At 35.3% G+C, this 22,813-nt stretch overlaps 1 protein-coding gene across 2 annotated transcripts in view; it reads right to left on the bottom strand.

Moving 5' to 3' along the window:
- Positions 1 to 22,813, bottom strand: part of LOC106457438 (LIM/homeobox protein Lhx5-like) — a 127,157-nt gene that overhangs the window by 54,943 nt on the left and 49,401 nt on the right. For both annotated transcript variants that reach the window (XM_022383387.1, XM_022383388.1), the window contains exon 3: positions 17,497 to 18,005. In XM_022383387.1, coding sequence (XP_022239095.1) covers positions 17,497 to 18,005 — 509 coding nt within the window. The remainder of the gene's footprint in view (positions 1 to 17,496; positions 18,006 to 22,813) is intronic.

Genomic DNA, 22,813 nt, shown 5'->3' with positions numbered 1-22,813 from the left:
TACTGTTATGTAACTTATATTAAGGTTTTTCTTCATTACCCATTCAAGCCGTCTCCAACCATTATTAGTCTCCAAGTGGGTTCCTCCGTCATTGAATTCTATCAAGTAATGTTAATTTCTTCGCCACTTCAGGTGATTCTGATACCACTAGATGGAACCACAAGAAAACGAATGAATTGTTATTATTTTTACGTTAGGCCAATCAGCAATTCTTGAGCATAGACAATATTAAAAATATATATCCATTCAATGGAAGTTGACTTCGCGAATAATAAATCAAGAAAAGTAACTCAGACCTCACATTTCAAATATAAACGATGAATTTGACATTCAGGATGCAGTTGTGCTGAAACATATATATACACGTTGCTTCAAGAAACTTTAAAAGTTAATTCCAATTCTTGTCACATCAAAAACTAATTCGAATTTTTCGCATCTTTGTGAATAGTATGTTGAAACCAAGATAAGCCTGCTGATTTTTTTTTAACAAAATGCCGCACACAACAAGGTTGTATCGTTGCGCAGAGATATTAATCAATTGACGAAGCAACGTTTAAAATAAAATCGTGTGTAAGTAGACAGAGTTATAATTAGACAGACAATGAGCAAAATAGTTGGACAGATGAGCCTATGAACAGACAAACAATTGAAAGAAGAGTATGAGTGAATTCACAAAACCATAGATAAACATACTGTGGTAGACGGGCGACTAAATAAATAATAATTGTTTATTTCCTCCCATTCATCTTTCTATCAAGTAAAATGTTTTTACTCCTTCTGACTGTGTAATATATTATTCTTTTTTATACAGGTAGTCCACATCTCTTGTCTTCTAGTAGCTTATTTGTTCCAAAACTCAACGGTCAGTATTAGAACAAACCGCAGGAGGCAGGAAAGCAGACCAGTGCTGAAGTCAACCGAACTAACTGCCCCGAACAGACCCCAAGCGGAGCGCCGAGCGGTACAACTCCCTTCTCCCGCTGCGGCAGACGCTCGGAGAACCTCTGCCTCCGTCCAGCATAAGCGTGAAGTACGGCGGTGATATTTCATCATTCCCTCTCGTGTAGTGAAGGCCTGGCCATAACTTTGGTCAGGTTTTTACATGGCCGGCCGTTCTTTTGATCGTCAGCTCACGTTTGATGACAACTTGTCTACTCCGCCTAGTTGGTGAAGCTCTAGGCCGCAAGTATAATAATGTTTGTGGAATTTTGCCTTTCTTTCGTCGAAGACTTCACGCTGGGCACCAAAATTTATCTGTACAGCGTGACAAGAAAATCTGAGCCGCTGGCTTCAGGGAAGGTTGTTATGAGTGCCAGTAATCTTTCTTAATAGCTATTACCTTAAGTTCCTTCGACATTCATCTCACAGTTACTTTCTGAAAGTGAAAGACAAACTTATTGTCTGTTTCTGTCCTCAGACAGTGATAAAAGTGCTGAAATTTGATATAAACACTACATGAAATTCTTTTTACCCCTGATTTATTATGTGGCAAAAAAATTTCATTATAACTCTAAGGACTAATGTATCTAAATTTCCTAATTTTTTACATATACATATATATATATATGTCTTACAAAAGTTTATTTGTATTTCCAGATAAAACGACATAACTAGATTATAGGCATTAATAGAAACATATAATCAACAAGACCTGCAGAGGCTAATAGAAACATATAATTAACAAGACCTGCAGAGACTAATAGAAATATAATCAACAAGACCTGCAGAGGCTAATAGAAACTTATAATTAACAAGACCTGCAGAGACTAATAGAAATATAACCAACAAGACATGCAGTGGCTAATAGAAACATATAACTAACAAGACCTGCAGAAGCTAATAGAAACATATAACTAACAAGACCTGCAGAAGCTAATAGAAACATATAACTAACAAGACCTGCAGAAGCTAACAGAAACATATAACCAACAAGACCTGCAGAGGCTAATAAAAATATAACCAACAAGACATGCAGAGGCTAATAGAAACATATAACTAACAAGACCTGCAGAAGCTAATAGAAACATATAACCAACAAGACATGCAGAGGCTAATAGAAACATATAACTAAAAAGACATGCAGAGGCTAATATAAACATATAACCAACAAGACCTGCAGAGGCTAATAGAAACATATAACCAACAAGACCTGCAGAGGCTAATAGAAACATATAACCAACAAGACCTGCAGAGGCTAATAGAAACATATAACCAACAAAACCTGCAGAGGCTAATAGAAATATATAACCAACAAGACCTACTCACTTCAAATGCATGTGTAAATTTTGGAAATGTATTGAAGTAAAAAACTACATGCAACCTTGGTATCAACCTCCAAATATTAAGCTATAAAAGATAATTTCACTTTTAACACTAATAAATATAGTTACCTGTAGTGTTGTCAAGCCTTTAAATTCGTCTAATTGTATTCTATATGTTAAATACTACACACCCATGAGTTATAATTACTTTCAGTCTGGTTTGTTGTTTTAGAATAAATAAGACAAAGCCAATATACACACTATACTTGCTCTAGTTGTCTTTTTATAATATATATATATATATATATATGCGCTAGTTCAAGATACATAAGTACGTTAGCTATCAATATATATCCATTAACCCTCAATATATAGGTATATACGCGTTAACTCACGATACAGTGGTGGAAAACAATTATTGCGTCACTCCTTTCTTCCCCCACTTTTGTTAGTTCCTGTAGTTTTTTGCGAGATTTTGTAGTGTGGAAGTGTCAGAACTAGTGAAAAACGGTTATGGACATTGTGTGGTGTAACTTGAGTCATATTTTAGTCATCTAAACACATATATGCATCTTTATTAAGAAACCAACCATGACAAACGTATTACAGCAGACGATCAACAAATACTAAGTAAATACTAAAAATGTTCTCTGAGCATAAAAACCTAGCTCTAAAGATAACGCCAATAATGGAGTTGACAAAAAGTAGTCAGAAAGTCTGTTCCTTGTTTTAATATTTGGTTATGCTCCCTATAGCCTTGATAACTGCTTGTCATCGCCGTGGCACAGAGTTCTCGAGGGGCACAATGTAAGCAGGGGTTAATTAATAATGCCACACGCCAATTATGGCTTTCTGTATGTCCAAGGTGCTCTCGGTTTTTTCTCTTGTAGTTTGTTACCCATTACCTTCCAATAGTTTTCGACAGAGTTGAGATATAAGCTGTTGCCTGGCCAGGATAGTGTCTTGATCCTCTTCATTCGAATATAGTCCTTTACCTGACGCAATGAAATAAAACCTAAGATGTCTTTTTAATACACATAGAGTGAACTTCCACTCTTTACTTCATGTCTGCTGTATAGAGTATATGAATATTATCAGTCTTTTTAGTCCTGTAGCATGAAGCAGAGTCATTCTAGAATATTCAATGGCCAGCTCCACCCAAGTGATCCCGAATTGTTGGCTCTAATTTTAACCTGAACTCAAGGATCTCGATGTACTTGTCGGCATTGGTTGTACCTTTCACAAAAGACAGGCGTCCAACACCCTGGCCAGAGATGCATCACCATATCACATGACCCTGCGAATGCTTCATAGTTGCATTCAAACAAGCTGACGTTGTACAAAGTGCTTCCCATCAGACCCGATCAGGTTGAACTTTGATTTATTTGAGAAGATCAATTTGTTCCTTGCTTCAGTTCAGTCAACATTCTCTTTAGCCCACTTGAGCCTCATCTTCTTCGTCTTGTTAGTGAGGAGGGGTTTCTTTCTTGACCATCTTGGTGGAAGATCAGCTGAACACAGGTGAGAATGGACGGTACACACGGTGACAGTGACTCTTAAAGTTTCCTGCCATGCTCTTTTGAGATCTGTGAACGACAATCGACGATTCTGTAGGCTCTTGTGTTTCAGAACAGGATCGCCAGCTGCTGTGGAAGCTTTCTTCCTACCCTTCCCTTTCGCCGCTTCACACAGCCAGTCTCTGTATATCTCTGTACCCAGCAGTCCATAGTAGATTGGTTAAATAAATTTTTTAGCAATATGCCGTGTCGGAAATCTCTCTTTGCTCAAAGAAACAATGACTACTTTTTTTTCCATGGAGTTAACTCACAACCCATGGCCATGGTAGGATCATATGCACATTGTAGCAGATAAGTTTCTAAACTGACTCTCAATAAGAACCTTTATGCAAAACCCAAACAGCCTATAGAGATGCTGATTTAGTAATTAGACAGTATTGCATCACTCATGACACACTTTTGCACCTACAGGTATTAGGACCTCAAAACACGTGATGATTCCGAAGAAAAGTGTGAAAAAATTGGGTAACGCAATAAAATTTTCCACTATTAGGATATATGCGTTAGCTCTTAATACATATGTATATAAGTGTTAGCTCATAATACATATGTGTATATGTGTTAGCTTATGATACATATGCATATATATAAGCTAGCTCACCAGAGATCCTGCCGTTGGATCGAACGAGAATCAAATTTTGGCTAACCACCTGAATTGTTACCACCTTCTAGCAACACGAGCTACAGAAGAATATATCTGGCAATATAATTATCTTTTTCATTAATAATTTAATGTATTGAAAAAAATCTGTAGACGGTGAAATAAACGACGTGTATGTTGATGCTCTGTGAGGGCGTGTTAGAGGTGTGGTTAATACAGTTTTGAAGATAGCTGACCAAGGATAAAGACCCAACGAACATTCACGTCTGTCAACCATGGCGACTGAAGATGATGAGACCCTCAAAAAAAAGTTCAGCCTCCCGGAGAAAGTTTTGGATGTAAATTAAGGTCGCATTTTTTGAAGCTATTTAATTTCGAGAAATATTTAATGATAATGTAAAGAGTGAAAGAAAACGCAAGACGAAAAATGAACTCATCCAGTGTGGTAAATAACACACAGTGGTCCAAAAATTAGTCGCTCTGGAACAAAATAAGACACTTAAGTAGACGGCCACTAACTTTTGGAACACCTTGCATATTTAAAGATGAACATTATGTATACGCAATCATCTTCCAAAATAAATCTTGTATGTTTATACATTTAAGACAGTTTTGTGAAACAAAAATAATGACTGGAAACAATTAAGTTTAATGCATTAGATCAAGCACCAGTGTATTATAATAGTTCTGCCTGATAGTAACTTATTTACCACAAAATCAGGAAGAAATATGTCAACTTTCGCCTCAGGTGATTTAGACAATTAGGGATCATCTCAAGGAAAAATATATATATTCATAAAATCATAGCAGGAAAAAAATTAAATAAAAATTATTAGTCTATTATAAAATTATATAAAGTAAGCTTCAAAAGCAATTTACTGGATGTTTGCCTTAGAGTCGTGTTTGAAGTTTGTTTTTTCTTGAGTTGAAACTCTTTGTTGTTGTTGTTGGTCTTTCTGCTTTTAGAAATAGGCTACGTTACTTCACAACCCATCTGTTTGTTAGTTGAATCTGAAGCTTGAAACTTAATAGTTAAATCTTGTAGTGATTTAACACATTACACTGATTCCTTAGAGCACCAGAAAAACTAATATCTATTTGGATATAATGTTTGTGTCTTTGTTTGTACGCCTTCCAACACGTGAACAACTCTGATAATTTGTACTTCCGTTAGAAGCCTCCGTCTGCTACCAGCAGGTAACACAGCCATATAATTATATGATAAAAAAAAGAAACGATCATCAAAACAGCAGTAAATAATCAAGTCTGGAGACGAATAAGACACAGTCTTTTTTCAGGTGATGGCAGGTAATGTTCCAAAACAGCAGCATCTGCATTTTCACAACAGAGTACATAACTAATGAAATTTCACTTTTCGGAATTACGTATTATGGCTATATTGCGAAAAACTTACTATATTCTTTATCATTTTTTCTGCTTTTAATGTGTATTATTATTTCACAATAAAGCATATTTAAATTTCAGCTAATCGGGTATTTTCGATAGTTGAATATGTAAGTTAATCAAAATTGATAAACAAATAAACGTTCTTATATGTATAATTGATATGCATATTTTACAAAATTTCTTCGTAAGAATGTTCTATTACTTTAACACAAATTATTGACGGAAGTGATATAAAAGCAAACGTGGAGTGTTAATTACATTCAGGCTGCATATTTTAGATATTTTGTTCTTGATAATGACGTATAAACCTACAGTCATTCCAGCATAAAAAGTCTTAACACAAAATATACAAAAATCTTAATTTTTTGGCGTAGAAAATAGAACTGAGCCGTTGAGGTATTTTCAAGGACAAGCAAGGTCTATTGTTTATTTACATTTTTCATACACATTAATTCCACTTATTACAGCTGCTCTCCTTAAATAAATTTTACAGTATCTTTTCCAGCACATCTATGGCAACAAAGAGTGAAAGCTTGTGGTTAAACAGCAAACTTTATTACAAGTTGGAAAAAAAAGGGGGGCTATCTTATGTAGCACATTTCGAGCTACCTAGATACGAAAAGATTGAATGAATATTTTATTCGGTTATTTATTATGATTAAATATACAACAAGAAGGTCGTTTACCTTATGATTTCCTATTTTTCTTGTAATGGATAAGCCCAGATTTTGAAACAGGAAGTTAATTTTAGCGGTGCTATATGACAAAACAGTGAATTTTGTGTTTAAGAAGAACCTTCGTCTCTTGGGCTAATCTTAAGGTCTATGAGACATTCACTGTTTCAAATAAGACAAGAAACACATAATAGCAGTGCCACGTTTTGGATGGTCTTATGCAGAACTGCATATTTGGCTTAATTTTTGTTAACACCCCAGACATAAGTCCGTACAGAGGCAATGATTCGGTGGCTAAATTAAAGAGCAGTTAGTTTTGCGAGACCATCCACCTTCTACTACAGAGCATTCTGTTCAATCTATATGGCCACAAATTACCGCAAGCGCCGCCGCCACACGGGCGTGGGAAACGGCAGGCTGCGGGGTGTCGATAGGTTGGCAACATCTCTACATAGAGCGTTATGAATGAACATGACAAGCTTTATATATATTTACCCCATACATATACAAAGCTACTCGATAAAGTATGGAGATATCAGTACCACACATACACACGCGCGCGCAGTAAAATATTCTGAGAAAGCAGGTCATCTATCTATGAAGAAATCCGAAGATTTGAATACACGCAAACTCGCTGATTTTGTGTAAGTGAAAAGACTACGGTGTATTTGATTTTATCGAAACATATTTTTTTATTCACAAACTTCGTTTGAAACACCGTAATGCGAGTGCATTAATTTGTGGCCGAAAGAACCTGACCGAGATAATTAGTCTTAACCCATAGATGAGATGAAATGGCAAATTCTAATAAATCGCAACTTCTTGTTCGAGTACTTATAAAGTTTCTATATTTCATTTTCGTTTTTATCATATCACATGAATTCCATATGTATACCGTCCAAACACGAACACTGATCTTGGGTCCCGTCATGGCCAGGTGGTTAGGGCAATCGACTCGCAATCTGCGGGTCGCGGGCTAGAATCGCCTAACATGCTTGCCATTTCAGCCGTAGGAGCGTTATAATGTGACGGTCAATCCCACTATTCATTGGTAAAAGAGTAGCCCAAGAGTTGGCGGTGGGTGGTGATGACTAGCTGCCTTCCCTCTAGTCTTACACTGCTAAATTAGGGATGGCTAGCGCAGATAGCCCTCGTGTAGCTTTGCGCGAAATTCAAAACAAACAAACACTGATCTTGAAATAAAACTGGCATGCTCACACAAGCCTGTAATTATAACAAAGCGGCTCTTCTATACAGTAATCAAAGCATTTTGGTGAAAGGCATTAAGCCTGATTACACATACTGTGTGCGTTACGTGATTCCAGATGCACCAAACCTTTCTTCCTAAGTGAAATTTTAATTTCTATTATTGTTCCAGGAAGCAATTGGTCACATATAGTTTTGGTTGACCGTAAAATAAAATCAAGAACACTGTACATATTTTATTTTTATTTTTGCTCTTTCAGTTGTTATGAATGTGATGGCTTTTTTTGTAATTTTCTGTAACTTTACAACTATATGCAGACCTAGCAAAATGAATTAAAACAAATATGAGAAATGACTAACAACTGACCTGACAAACGAGTGAAACAAGTATGAGAAATGACTAAAAAGTGGCGTACTTCTGAGCACGTTTGAATCGACAATTGGTCATAACATAATTAAGTTAGCAACCTTTTTGACATTAATAAAACTGTTTTTCAACCTCTATTTTGGCGATTAAAGCGAGAACGATCAAATTATATGGATGAGTGGACAAAATAATAGGAAGAGATAACTGCAATGCTCATTATCCTGCATACAACGCTATATTTTCTCATCACATGGTATAAATATTGTAGCTTTTAGTAAAACTCATATGTCAGTACATTTCACAAAATGAAATTAACGCATTACAAGAATATCACTGATTTAACTGGCTTAAAATTCACGTGGACTGCATTTATACAATAAATTAGTTATTCTGACTAAAATCGTTCGTACATAAAGGAAAAACGAAATCGTATAACCTAAAATTTCTGATTGAGAAGTTCGAAAAACTGGTAAGATTTTTCCCGCCACCCTCGAGGGCTCACGTGCTCTTTGTCATTTTCAGGTCTGCGGAACGATCCTATGCAATTTGCATCTATCATGTAATTGATACCTTTGGCTGACTTTAATAGTGAAGCTAGAACAGCGACTATGTTATTTTCAATCCAGGTCTCACCAAGAGCTAGGATTTTTCAATAAAGATCCTCGAAAAGACGTTAAGCGTGTATATTTCTAAAAAAAAATCAAGGCTGGAAAATCAATTTGTGACATTCACTTGCACAGTTCAGAGATACAGTCAGAATCCCTTCGCTATTAAACCTCATGCTGGAACGTATCACTACCGTATTGCTAAAATTATCGCTTTGAATTATTCTTATCCGTTGTGCTTTATTTAAACTCTACTTTAAAACATATTGACTAAGTAATACACTTAATGTTATAAGTAACTATTTTATGATAATTAGGGTTTGCATAGTCTTGATGAAGAAAAAATACATTTAGGACATGATGACTTGTTGTTTGTTTTCGAGCAAAACCAAACTGGGTTATCAGCTGTGTTCACCACGGAGAATCGAGCACCGAATTTTCGCGTTCTAAGTCCGTAAACTTGCCGCTGTTCCATTGGGGGGAGAAGGTATGATGAAGCACCTATAATAACACTATTACAAAGTTATAAATTTTATCTATCCACTAAGACACAACATTCCTGTCTAAGGGCTTGCTATTATTTTATTATAAAAACACCGTACCTCTATAGCGTATAGATATATGTACAATTTAGGTGTATACAAAATTCATGATTGGCAAGTTCCCTTTAGCACAGAAACAAATAGTCTGTAATTCTAACATCTGTTCTGCAACACTAAATGGTCCAGTTCTTAGTTATTTTATAAACTTTCTACTCAATTGAAAGATTTGGCTGTTTTTTTTTTGTTTTTTTTTGAAGCAACCCTCTTGTAACTAGAGCAGGTTGGTTTATAAGATAACGGAAGTGCCAGGATGAGCTAAGCATGATTGACTATTTTTTGGCATCATATTTGCTGCTTAAGTGTTTTTGTATCTTTTTTTTACGTTTTCTATATCTTGATTCGAGCAGCAGACCTGAGACTTTGAGTGGAAAGAAGAAACCACACACAGGTTTGAAACTAGAAATGAATAATGAATGTCATTCCTGCTATAATCAAGACTTGGACACAAAATGCTTTTCTACATACTTCTAAACACTATGAGGTTTCTCATTATATTCTTAAACCAGTTAACCAAACCAAAACCATTGATAATGTCCGTGGTTGCTAATATCTTTAACCAGCCAGGACAAGAAGGTATAGAGGAGAATTAAGCCATTGATGATGGAGCTTCACTCGGGGACACAGAAGTTAGAGTATGCTAAGACCTTGTGGGAATATCTTACAGGATGTTTTAGTGGGCATCATTCAGATTACAGTATCTCCATGGATTAGCTGATATGCTTGAGCTACAACACAAAAGGGTTTGGCTGGTAGGCACTATATACTGACCAGTATCTCTCTTCAAGCAGCTGAAGAGGTTGCTTGAGAACAATGAGGTCAATGAGTGAGCACTAATTAGTAGATATATCCGATAGAATGGACATTTAGTTACTAAGAAGCTTGTTCCTCTAACATCTTCCAGGCCTTTAGATATAAGAGGTCATGACTGATTAGGTCCTTAAGTTGGTAACGCATGTCACATTGAGGTCTGAACACAAATCTTGCGATAGTGAGAATGCTGAAACAAAGTGTCTAGACAATCTTGGCTAGTGCTGATTCATAAAACTAGCTGGCCTTGATGAGAGGCAATAAACACAAACATACCAGTCAACTGACTGGTATGTTAACAAAGTAGGATTTAGTTGGGTTTCTTTTGAAGTTTAAGCAGGTTGCTGAATGGAATACTCAGTTTCATTACCTAGTGATGCAGCATCTTCCAAGTGTTCAGCCTTGAAGAAGTGGAGTATGTAGATGAAGACCAGTGAATAAAAGATCTTCAGTGCAGGTTCGGAAAAAGCCAACAACAGTAGATCCACTAGTAACATAAATACTCTACGATATTAAACCTTTCATAAGATAAAAAAGTCACCAGCAGCTCAGCTACCAGTACTAAGGCGTTGCTGTTCAGCCAAGATGAATACTAACTCAAAAACTGAAGTTTATAGCTCCTATGGCATCTTCTGAACAGCTTTTACACTGACCAAAATTTAGAGCTACCTCGAGATGTTTATGTTGTCATTGTTACTAGCTTATATAATCATCAAAATATAATTGTTAATTACTTAGTAATTTCTATTACTAGATACTATTTACTAACAAATTTACATCCTAAATTTTAGCTGTTAATCTTCTAATGTATTTAGGGACTATTTTTATAGTATAAGTGGCTGGGATTCGATTCTCAGTTTTCTTGATAAACCATTATGACTTGAATCAACTAATCCTTTCCATGTTTTCAAGAAGGATATCCAAATTTTGCTGACTTATGTGTTATCAGTTAGATGGATGTATAAGGCTTCTTTCATCACTATTTTACTGGTATGTGGTTCATATTCCATTATTCCATTTTACTGTATGGTCTTCTTCACTAGCATGGTGGGATAATTCATATAGAAAAGAATTTCATAGTCTTGTATGTCTGTTATGTTCCTAAACCCTAACTTTTATTGGTCTTTTTGTTACTCAAATGTATTGGAATCCATATTCACAAGGAATGTTGTAAATGGCGTTCTTACTCTCAACAGAGTCGTTAGGTGATTTGCCGTGTACTAACTATAATCATAGTATGTTGTAGCTTCTGAATACTGTTCTGATTTTATGATATTCACAAATTCTATATATATTTCAGAGAAACCTTTGACATAGACTATATCACTGTGGGTCTGTAAATATATTCCTTCTTATTCTTTACTTTCTTCTTTGTCAAGTGTTCTGGGTATCCACTGTCAATGAAAGGTTTAGTAATATATACTTCTTATTTCATAACATCTTCTGTATCATACATATTGTTCATTCTAGAAAATATGCATTTTACACTACCAAAGAGGATTGTCTGTAAACTCCTATGATGTATCTTAGTAACCATCACGTCTAAGGCTTGGAGTTAAATTATTTTTTAATTGCTTGATGTTATCTGTTCAGGTGATTCCTGGATTCTGGAATCTTGTTAGTAATGTGAGGCTATATTATACAAATATGCCATTAACATATCTCAATCAAATTCTAGGTTTAAAGTGGTTGTTTGAGTATTATCTTCAAAATAATTCATGTAGAAGTTAGTGAACATTGGTGATAGGAGTGAGCCCATCTAGTCTTCTTGTTGTTGATAGTATATATTTGGAGGTTTTGACACAGTGGGTTAAAATTCCTGCTATAACTAAGACTATCAGTTAAGTCTATTCCTCAAGAGTTCTATCATTTTCAAGCTGTTGATGGAGTATCTTAGGGTTTCCAGGTTTAGTATGTTAATGAATATGTTGGATACATGAAGGATGATCATTGTATCTTCTGAGGTTATCGTGGTTGTTTTGATAAACTCTATCAAATTGGATTGAGATGTTAACATGCAAGAGGCGTTTTAAATGTTAATGATAATATTATATTTACAAGAAAACTAGCTAAGAGATGGCATGGTGAACCTCTACAGTGACCTATAGCATAAAGAGGACAAGGAGGCTTCTTTGTTTCAGATTCAATGACTGAAGTTAGTTTGTTAATCTGAGTCTCCTCAGTATATTAATTAATAATGTGTGTGTTTAAACACTACACTGTTTAATAATACATCCAATTTACCACCTACCTCCATTATAAAAGACCTTCCAAATTTCAGTATCAACACGTCTTACTTCTTACATGAAGATAAATACTATTAACAAGAAGGCAAAGCGATAGTCTCATTTTATCACCAATACTCAATAACCTCTACGTGGATGAAATATTTTGAATATAACATCATCAAAACAGCTGCTATAAGAACCAGAATGTAACTGAAATATGTTGATGATGATGCATTCGTAATATGGCACACACCAGTGAAAATATTCCAGAATTCATGAACCACCTGAACAGATAATATTCGGCAATACAGTTTATAATGAAAACAGAGGAAGATAAACGCCTATTTCTAGAAGTTATGGTTAACAAAATTGTATGTAAGGGAGTGTATTATGTTTGTTTGTTTTAGCAGTGATTGACTTATATGTTTAATTTGATCGTGTAATTATTATAACCTAGTATCATTTTAAATTCATATAATTCTAAAAACATACGAATGAAAACAACGAAGAATATTTTAGATATAACCACACTACTTTTGCCACATCCAGTGTCGACAAGACCTTCCACCTAATATCAGGGCTCATCACACAGGCTAGGACATGACAGTGATCTAGGCGCTATTTATATCATCAGTTTTCATTATTAACGGAGGTTATGTTGTGAACTAGGTTAAGTAAGTGAATTGTAATGTTTTTGTTTTGTTTTGAATTTCGCGCAAAGCTACACGAGGGCTATCTGCGCTAGCCGTCCCTAATTTAGCAGTGTAAGACTAGAGGGAAGGCACCTAGTCATCACCACCCACCGCCAACTCTTGGGCTACTCTTTTACCAACGAATAGTGGGATTGACCGCCACATTATAACACCCCTACGGCTGAAAGGGCGAGCATGTTTAGTGGTACGGGGATTCGAACCCGCGACCCGCAGATTGCGAGTCGAGCGCCTTAACCACCTAGCCAGGCCGGGCCGAATTGTAATGGTTTTGACTAAGGCATTCACGCACAGTTTGATTGTATGTTATGAATGCCCTGACAACATGTCTTTCTGTCATACAAGTGAATACTGTGGGGGAGAGAAACTGATGTATTGTTTACTCCGGTATAGTCAGTTTTGTAAGCGAGAGTTATACTTGCGGTGTTGACCAGTTGCAATAGAAAATATGAGGATGTCCATTCAAGAGTGAATGTTCAAAAACTATCCTGCTCTAGAGATTTTATATGTATGTCATCACGACCGTTTAGGTGTTTATTTGTTGTTTACTTGTGAGATTCACAGAAATTGAAGATTTGTGAATTAAAATAGGCTTTGATGAAACGTAAGCCGTCCCCAGAAGAAGGTAAAATATCTTTATTTGTGACGACTTTATCATCATAAAAACACACCTCTATAACTTATAGTTATATGTCAATTTCGGACGTAAACAAAATGTATGACTCTTTAGTTTTTATTTAGAGTTGGAACCAAAGTCTGCAATTCTGGAGTTGTGGCCATTAACGTGACTAATTCTTAGTTATCCTATAAGTTCGTTGCTCGATTGGATGTTTTATAGGAAGCGACCCATCTGCAACTAGCACAGGCTGAAATCCAAAATAATGAAAGTGCCAGGATGTCCTGACCACAACTGGCTGCCAGAATGTCTTAATCACAACTGGTTCTTAGAGGTTCTGACCACAAATGGCTGCCAAGGTGTCCTGACTACAATTGGCTGCCAAGAAGTCATGACCACAATTGGCTGCCAGAATTTCCTGACCGCAAATGGTTGCCAGGGTGTCCTGACTACAATTGGCTGCCAGGATGTCATGACCACAATTGGCTGCCAGGATTTCCTGACTACAACTTGCTGCCGAAATGTCTTGATCACAAATGGTTACTCTTTTGATATCACCCTTGTTCCTCAAGTGTTTTTTCTTTGTTTTAGAAACATTGATTTGCGAAGCAAAACTTAGTAGTTGTGTGAGTCTTCTTGGTCATCTGTTTAAAGTCATTATCTATTATATTATTTTGTTTTTAATTTCATTCAGTTTTATTTCTTGTCGAGTTTAATTAGAAGATGATAATACAAGAAATTAAATTTGTTTCCATTCAGAAAAAAAAACAAAAACGACGAAGTCATTGAATTATTGTCTAATACTTGCTTGGAAGCATATTTTACACGATTTATGGTTTTTGTAAAATCCCCTTCCAGTGGTTCATCTGTAAGTCTCTAAACTTATGTCCCTATAAATCGGTGGGCACATCACAAATAGCCCTCTATGTAGCTTTGGGCTTCACAACAAAACAAACAAGAGCAATCAGAGAGATTGCATAACCTTGTCTCGCCGCTCCTTTTTGAGATTGCATGCGTCTATATTGGATAACGTCAAATTTCACCTTCGAAAACTCAATGATCCGGATTATTTTTTGTAGTGTGATGAGGAATCTCAACCTCAATGTGCCCATGAAATTTGGTACAAATCCGATCACACTTTACAGAGTTATTAAGCCAAACCCGCGAAAATGCTCTATCTCACCCGTTATAAAAAATGCTTCAAAGTGATCCAGAATTGGATCCGGACTGAATTTGGAGAGATCTGTTGTTGGAAAATATGAGAATAGACTTAGTTTTAAAGAGCGGTTGCTCCTGAAGACTTTGAGTATTTAAAAAAACACTGCTGTTCTAAATGCAATAGATTCAATACTGAATTTCTTTCCACTTTTTTTTTCTGTCAGTAGGGTTTTGCAAATTTGAAATATGCAGAATAATAGAATGATAATCTATATATTGAATAATTTTATTATCGACTAAACCTTTAGCGCTTCGAATGATTTAAGATGCAACATATATCTTATATTATATGCTTAGTATATTTTTATGCATATTTCGAGGGGAAGAATACAACGGTCGTCGACAAAAAAGACACCATTCTGTACCTGTTGACACTTTGTAAGCATTATGGGCTTACACGCTTGGAAAATAATATTCAGTGTTCTTCGAAACTGCTCAGTTTATATGATTGTATTTAATTCCACGGAAGCTTTTCATATGAATCTATTTCTCTGTGTTGTCTGATGTTAAAAACAAACAATTAAACCGCGTTTTATGATTTATTCAAAATAACTGATCGGTCCAAAGCAAATAATATGTCACATACATACAGTTTTCAGCATACAGTTATATTAGATTGAAATCACATGCCACTGACATTTACATTGTAAGCTAACAGATACTGGGTTCTTTCGTTTAGTAATGAATTTAATCCTTTTATACAGAAAATCGGGTCAATTTAGTTACAACACCACACTGTGAGAGAACTTTTCATTAACGTAGGAATTAATTAAGTTGTTTTTATTCGTTTATTTATTATGGTTCTTAGTTCCTTATAGATTACCGTCACTTGTAAAAAACATTTCAGTGGCCCTATTATATTTAGATATTACAAGTTTTATTGTTGTAGACATGACTCCAAGATAAATTTGTTGAATTAAAAAATATCAGCAATACAGAACACATTAAAGCTTTTTCTCATTAATTTATTGAACAAGAAATAATAAGAGCCATTTGTTTAAATTAATAATAATTATAGCTTTTCTATCCTTTCCACACACTATTACCTTATATTTTGATAATAATTTAATCGACACTGGCTTCAAATGTTTAGAGCTTTAGTTTTGACAGTTAATTATTGTTCCATATCAGGGTTACGGTTCTGTTTAAATAAGTGTAGTAGTAACTAGTTCCATATCAGGGTTACGGTTCTGTTTAAAGAAGTGTAGTAGTAACTAGTTCCATATCAGGGTTACGGTTCTGTCTAAATAAGTGTAGTAGTAACTAGCTCCATATCAGGGTTATGGTTCTGTCTAAAGAAGTGTAGTAGTAACTAGCTCCATATCAGGGTTACGGTTCTGTCTAAAGAATTGTAGTAGCTAGTTACACATCTCTAATTAATTGGAAAGTACTCCAAAGACTGTTTCGGATATTTATCAATTTTATCACTAACTTCCATTTTATTTTGGTTAGTAATTAGTCAGAAATAGTTAAAGTTGTAAATATAATTAAATATGTTTCCACCGTATTTGTAATTTGTCGCAAATGATTTATTTTAGTATTGAAAATAGATAATCCCTTGCTGAAATTTCGACATAAAAGTCATTCAAAAATAATCATATGATACTGTTTTAATATTTAAACTTGCATTCACGCTTTTCTTATTAAGAAGTAAATGTTAGCTATGAGTGTAGGTCAGAGTGGATTTGTAGCGACCTAAATAAGAGTCAGTTTGTTTGTTTGTTGTTATTAAGCAGAAAGTTGTACAATGGGCTATCTGTGCTTTGCCCAGCGGAGGGATCGATCGTCATAAACCCTCAATCTTACTGTTGAGCTACCAGGGAGGGCTATAAAAATGAAATTAAATTATTGTTGATGGAAGTAATGACTAGTCAAAATTTTTTTGCACTTAGACAGAGTTTTTTTTGGTACGATATAACCCGAAAAAAATATTTTGTTTTAATTTTGGGGACAAAATATCAATAGACTTTTGGAACACATTTTTCAAAATTATTTATGCGCCAAACTTCATATGAATCTAAAAATGTGTTGGTTACATGATCCCCAATAACACACGAGACACATAAAAATTATTTCAAAAACAGCGTCAAAATCAAAATTAATCCCATTAATCATTGATGGATCTCTTATATATTTTACATTGAAAATTAATGTTTTCACTCTTTGTTTTTGTTGGTTATTTGCAATGAATATTGCTATAGGCAAAAACATAAAATTACCCAATGTGCTCAATGTCGCTCCCATTGATATATAAACAAGTGTGTAACTTAAGGGTTATTCATTTTCGAAATATACAAAGTAATAAAAAATAAAAGGCTTATCTTTGAAAAATAAAGTTACTTATGAATGAAATGTGGAAGTAAAGAAATAACTTTCATCCCAAAGTAACACACATTTTCTCTCAAAACCTTAGACTCGTAAATGTGAGCATGTGTTCTATTTCCTATCTTAGACTTCAGTCTTAATTAAAGTATAATTATTGTACTTATTAAAATACAGCATTCTTCCGAAGATTATTGTATTGCTCACGAAACTAAAAGCTGGATGGAATATGAGAGCCTTTTGAGGAAACAAATATATATTCCTAACAATCACTTGAAATTGAAATATTTCTTACCTGTATAACGCGCATGTTCAGACCTGTTTCCTGAGCTAGCTGTTCCCGGATATGACGTGTTGGCTTAGGCGTAGCCGCAAAGGCAGCCTTTAAAGTTTCCAGCTGTTTTGCTTTAATGGTTGTGCGAGGGCCTCGTCTTTTACTTCCTGGTGTGTTCTCATCATTTTGCTGTAAGCCTTGATTTTGGGAGTTGGAGTTGTTAGTGCTGTTTGGACTGCTTTCGCTCCCACTTGTCGTTTTACTTTCATTGTTGTTACTTGAATTGTTTAAACAGCCGGGAATTGAACTGGTGTTATTTCCCACTGACCCAGCCAACTCACTGGCCGGAGTATTGTTGAACAAAGCTCCTGTGCTATTAGAAATATAATTGCCATTCAGTAGTCCATTTGGCTTCCGTTCCAAACTGGAATCTCGATCCATCTCACGGCTGACGATATGATCAGGATCAGTATGAGTGTCGTTTGTTTCATCAAGCTCCGTCTGATCTGGTGGGGATCCGGCGGTAAGACCTATGTGAAATAAGTAACAATTATATTAGATAGAAACTTTTCTGCAAATAAGATGAAAACCATAACTGTTTAATATCATTTATTAATAGTCTGGGATGATTCCAACCACATAGTTAAGGAATATTCATTGCCGTGAACCCAAACCATAAAAGAAAAAAAAGAAAGAAAGAAAAACGCCAAAGAGAATTTGTTCTTTCTACAGGAAATACAGAGAAAATTTCTTTCATCTACAGTACAAGAGGTACTTAGCACTCTTAGTAAATTAGTTGCCACCAACAATGCAATTTTTTATGCTCTATTTCTATAGGGGAGGAGCTCTGACAAATATCTGTGGTTGTTTAATGCAGCTTGTGTAAGGTACGACGCAGCTGGCCACAGCACGCACAACATCGATTAAACATTGTAAACCAAGAAAGAGTGAACAATATGCAATCATATTTCACGTCGCTGATGAAATACGGCCAATATGGAAACCTCGGTCCTAAACCACCTGAAAATAATTATCACCAACACTATTCAGGCACCAAGCACACATTGTTGATCGTCGCGAATAACTTATCAGATTGCCACCTGCGACCGGTAGTCGTGAATATATTATAGTTGTAATGATCACTGAAGCTCATCGTGATCGGACCCATTAGAAATTATTATTTTCAGAATACAAATGACAAAACGACCAATAAGGTCCATATAACATATAAGCCTGATTAACTGAGATATGGCAAGCAAAGTGTAAAATGTAAAATGTGATATTAAAAATTGTAAACTCCCATTAATGATGCAATTCTTTTTCAAAAACATAAAGTTTAAACATGTATTTTGAACTTTATTCATATTCTGTATCTTTATATAGAGACCTAAAATACTTTATCAGTTATGGATTAATTGAACATAAAGCGCTTTTTTAACACCATTGTAGGTTGTATCGAAACCTTTTGTTCTTAATGTACCAACGTCTTCACATGTTGCTGTATCTGTTGTATGGTAGAGTTTCCGATAACAACTGACTAATGATAGCATTGAGCGACCTCAAGTGTCATTTAATAGGTTTAGTTTGATTTTGAGCCTCACACATTTTGTCGCTTTACAACAATAATAATGTGTTTACTTTTTTATATTAGGCTATTAGTTTAGATTGTTTGAAGTGTAAAATATTTAGTTATCGGCGTGATTTTTAAAAATGTGGCTTTCGGTTTTTTGTTTTTGTATTTATGGCAAGGCTGTTAATTTTGAACTACTGAACAGAGGGATAACAAGCAGACAGTAACACCCTACCATCACCATCCACGCTAAAGGATTGACTGTCACCCTTATAACACACCCATAGCTTAAAGTGCATATAAGATTTTGTGGAATCGCACGAATTTGGTTTACCATCTAGATCAGAAATCTAGAGCTTTACAATAGGCCCAACCCGCATGTTATGTTATCATATATTTGTTGTGTAAGTGGATGGGGTATTGCATTGCATAAATACTTAACAAGAAAGGCCACTCCTGATCCCATGCTAAGAGAGATAAATTTTTTTGCTTCAGAATTTTCACAAAGAGCCGTCCCTAATTTCAAATGATACAGTAGAGAAAATTCAGCTAGTCAACATAGCCCACCGCCAATTGTTGGAGCTACTCTTATCTGACCGAATAGGTTTTACAGCAACGGGCTTTGAACCATAGACTCTCGGATTCACGATCCGAGAATGCTAACCACTTAACCACACACATTCCTCTGAAATAAACCGAAAAGGTGGATTAACGTTTGAAGATTTGAGAAATAGGCGACGATTGGGTTCATGATAAGCAGTTATGGAAATAACCAGCTATGCAGCACGTAATAGACAGTTCAGGTCAGTTAATTTGTTAATCTGCCACCAGAGTAACGAATTGTGGTATAAAGAATGTTTCTCAAACATTGCGAGAAAACTGAATGTCCGAGCAAAGATTTTTAAGATCAAGTTTGATAAAACGATGGAAATTTGTGGAGAAGATGAGATAACACTTTTCCGTAATCGGCCTTTTTGTGCATTGTGTGAACAGAAGCAAGTTAACTCATTGTACTTCAAGAGGCGTTTTTGTGAAGTTAAGAAGCGAACTTACATTTCATATATAAGAATCAGGTTCTATGACTTTCAATGAGAAAAGTGAAGAAGTTAGAATAAATTAGGTTCAGACAGTTAGGGACTTTCGGAGCCCTCGTGTGATTGCACTTGACGAACGAGTCCCATTGAAGTACTTAATTTGTGTAGCTGTGGAACTGAGTCGTAAACAATCACCATTATATACAGGTCACCTTCTTGAGACAATAAAAATTCCACATGGACAGCTTGAAGCAAATCAACGTCCCAAGTCAGTGCTAGCATTACAGAGTGGAGGGGGATCTTTATTACTATTTTTTTTTTAAAAGCATATGGACCTTTTCTTCTACTCAAGAATTTAAGTGAGTTACCTGAAAATCGATGTTTAATTAAGATAAATCAAAAGATAGTGGGTTTTTAGAATACTGAGATGGTCTTTTGGCTTCTTCCCTCCTCCCTAACTATACCCCCTGCGTATCACACTATGCCATATGTTATTCTTATTCTCTCTTTTTTAACTACTCGAGATCAGTAAAATATTCATAGGAGTTTGTAAGTTATCTTTGGTATCAAATCACAGTTTAAAGTTCTGGGCACTTCCTAGTTGCCTTTAATAATCTTTAGAAGAACAACATGCCAAACAAGCAGGTTCGCAAATAAAACTATAATGTTATAGTTATAATTTTTGTTATTAAGCACAAAGCTGCACAAAGGGCTCTCTGGGCTCTGCCCACCTCGGGTATCGAAACCTGGTTTCTAGCAGCATAAGTCTGCAGATATACCGCTGTGCCACTGGGAGGCATAAAATTATAAAATGCCTCAACTATATTTGCTTTCTTAGCATAATAAAATATTAACTCATCCTTCATTTGATTTTTTCGGTTTCAGGCTAGAATCGGTATTTCTTATTACCTACTGAGTTATATATGTAATGTGATAAGACGCATGTGTATCCGTACATGCGGTGAGATATAGTGCTAAACATCGTGTGATATAAGAGATGGTTAGATAGTTGGCACCAGCGCGCTGCCATCAGTAACACAGTGCTGCAGGGTATCGAAAATCGACTGAATTGTCGTACATTTCCACTCTCCCACGAGGCTTGTGGCTTCCCAAAGGCAGTTCGTGCTAACCCAACCATTTACATAAATCGCCCGAGTGAGGCCTATGAAGTTATCTGTCGCTGACATTCCCCAAAACGGGGAAGTGTTTTATTCATGCTCGATACGTCGTCCAATCTGTCCTGGTGGCTCACTCACTTGTAAACACTGCTTGCTTAATGGTACAGTAACCGATGAGAGACAGAGCTGCAGTAACATGTTATCTGAACGAGATATGCAACTATAACGCCCCGAGTGTAGTAGCCCGGATGTTCAGATATGCTTATGGGTTATTAGACGGTGTAGCTCAAACTGATATGAATGCTGCTTTACAAACCAAACAGAATATATGTTAACAATAACCAGTGGTTTATCTGGGCAACACATAAACGATCCACTGCCTTTCCTTTATTTCACTAAATTTTAAAAGGACCACTACATGCATGTAGTTGACATGACAACCATTCGTGAAGAGAAAACAAAGTGTTCTGTTGCAATTGATGCTTGCATTCGCTTTTATTTACACAGGTGACACTTTGATAAGCTAAAGAATTCCCCTGTGTTCAAAACCATCCTCCATATTCATTTTAACTTTTCTGTTGTTTAACACCCACAGTCGCCACTTCCTGCAATTTTTTTATTGGGTTGAAGACCGTACAAATTATAATTAATATTTACGCCACTTCCAGAAAAAAAAATAACTGTACACTAAATGTAAATGGAAATACAAAAGATATTTTTCTTGTGAAGCGTGAACTCGATAGCATACAACACAAACGTATATAGCTTCTATATATACTGAATTTATATAGTTATTTTCCGTTAAACCTATTTTTCACCAGTAAAACACGAAATAATGAAGTGAAAACACCTTTTTATGAAACTTTAATACAGTTTAAACATAGACATTATTTTTTCCAAAACTTCTTGTTTAAAAAGAACTAGACTCATTGACGTAACTATTTTATTTTGAAAATAACAAAAATGTCTAAAAATTTTACAAAATTAATAACTTATGCAGTTCAACAAATCTATTTCCTACTCCATGATTATAAAGTTAGATCCGGGACATTCTGAGAAAGTAGTTCACGTTTTCACTCTAAGTCATATTACTTAATAGATCCCTCATTGTTTCATGAAACTCATTTAACTAATATTCAATAGCTTATAGGGTTTTTTAATGTGTCAATTGAATATTTTGAAAACGGATTACTTCAATAATGTTTTTAGTAAGTAGATAATTATGTCAATTGAATATACTTCAGAAAGTACGTTTGTTTGTTTGTTTGGAATTAAGCACAAAGGTACACAATGGGCTATCTGTGTTCTGCCCACCACGAGTATCGAAACCCGGTTTCTAGCAGAAAAGTACGATATTTTTTAAGTGCAAAAAAAGAAAAACATTAATTCGAAATTTATGTAAAAAAGCAACTTTACCCAAAAAATAACGTTAATAAATATGATAACTTTCACGAATTCCATAGTTTCTGTTGAGTTCTTTTTCACTTTTTTTTAAGTCTGCATACTACGTTTTCACTGACAATTTAAAACGTCTTTTCTAAACAAGATAAATTGCCCGGCATGGCCAGGTGTATAAGGCGCTCGACTCACAATCTGAGGGTCTTGGGTTCGAATCC

Source organism: Limulus polyphemus, unplaced genomic scaffold (assembly GCF_000517525.1).
Source record: "Limulus polyphemus unplaced genomic scaffold, Limulus_polyphemus-2.1.2 Scaffold331, whole genome shotgun sequence".
Taxonomy (NCBI): domain Eukaryota; kingdom Metazoa; phylum Arthropoda; class Merostomata; order Xiphosura; family Limulidae; genus Limulus; species Limulus polyphemus.
The sequence above is the reverse complement of the archived record's forward strand: the minus strand, read 5'-3'. Positions and strand labels throughout refer to the sequence as shown.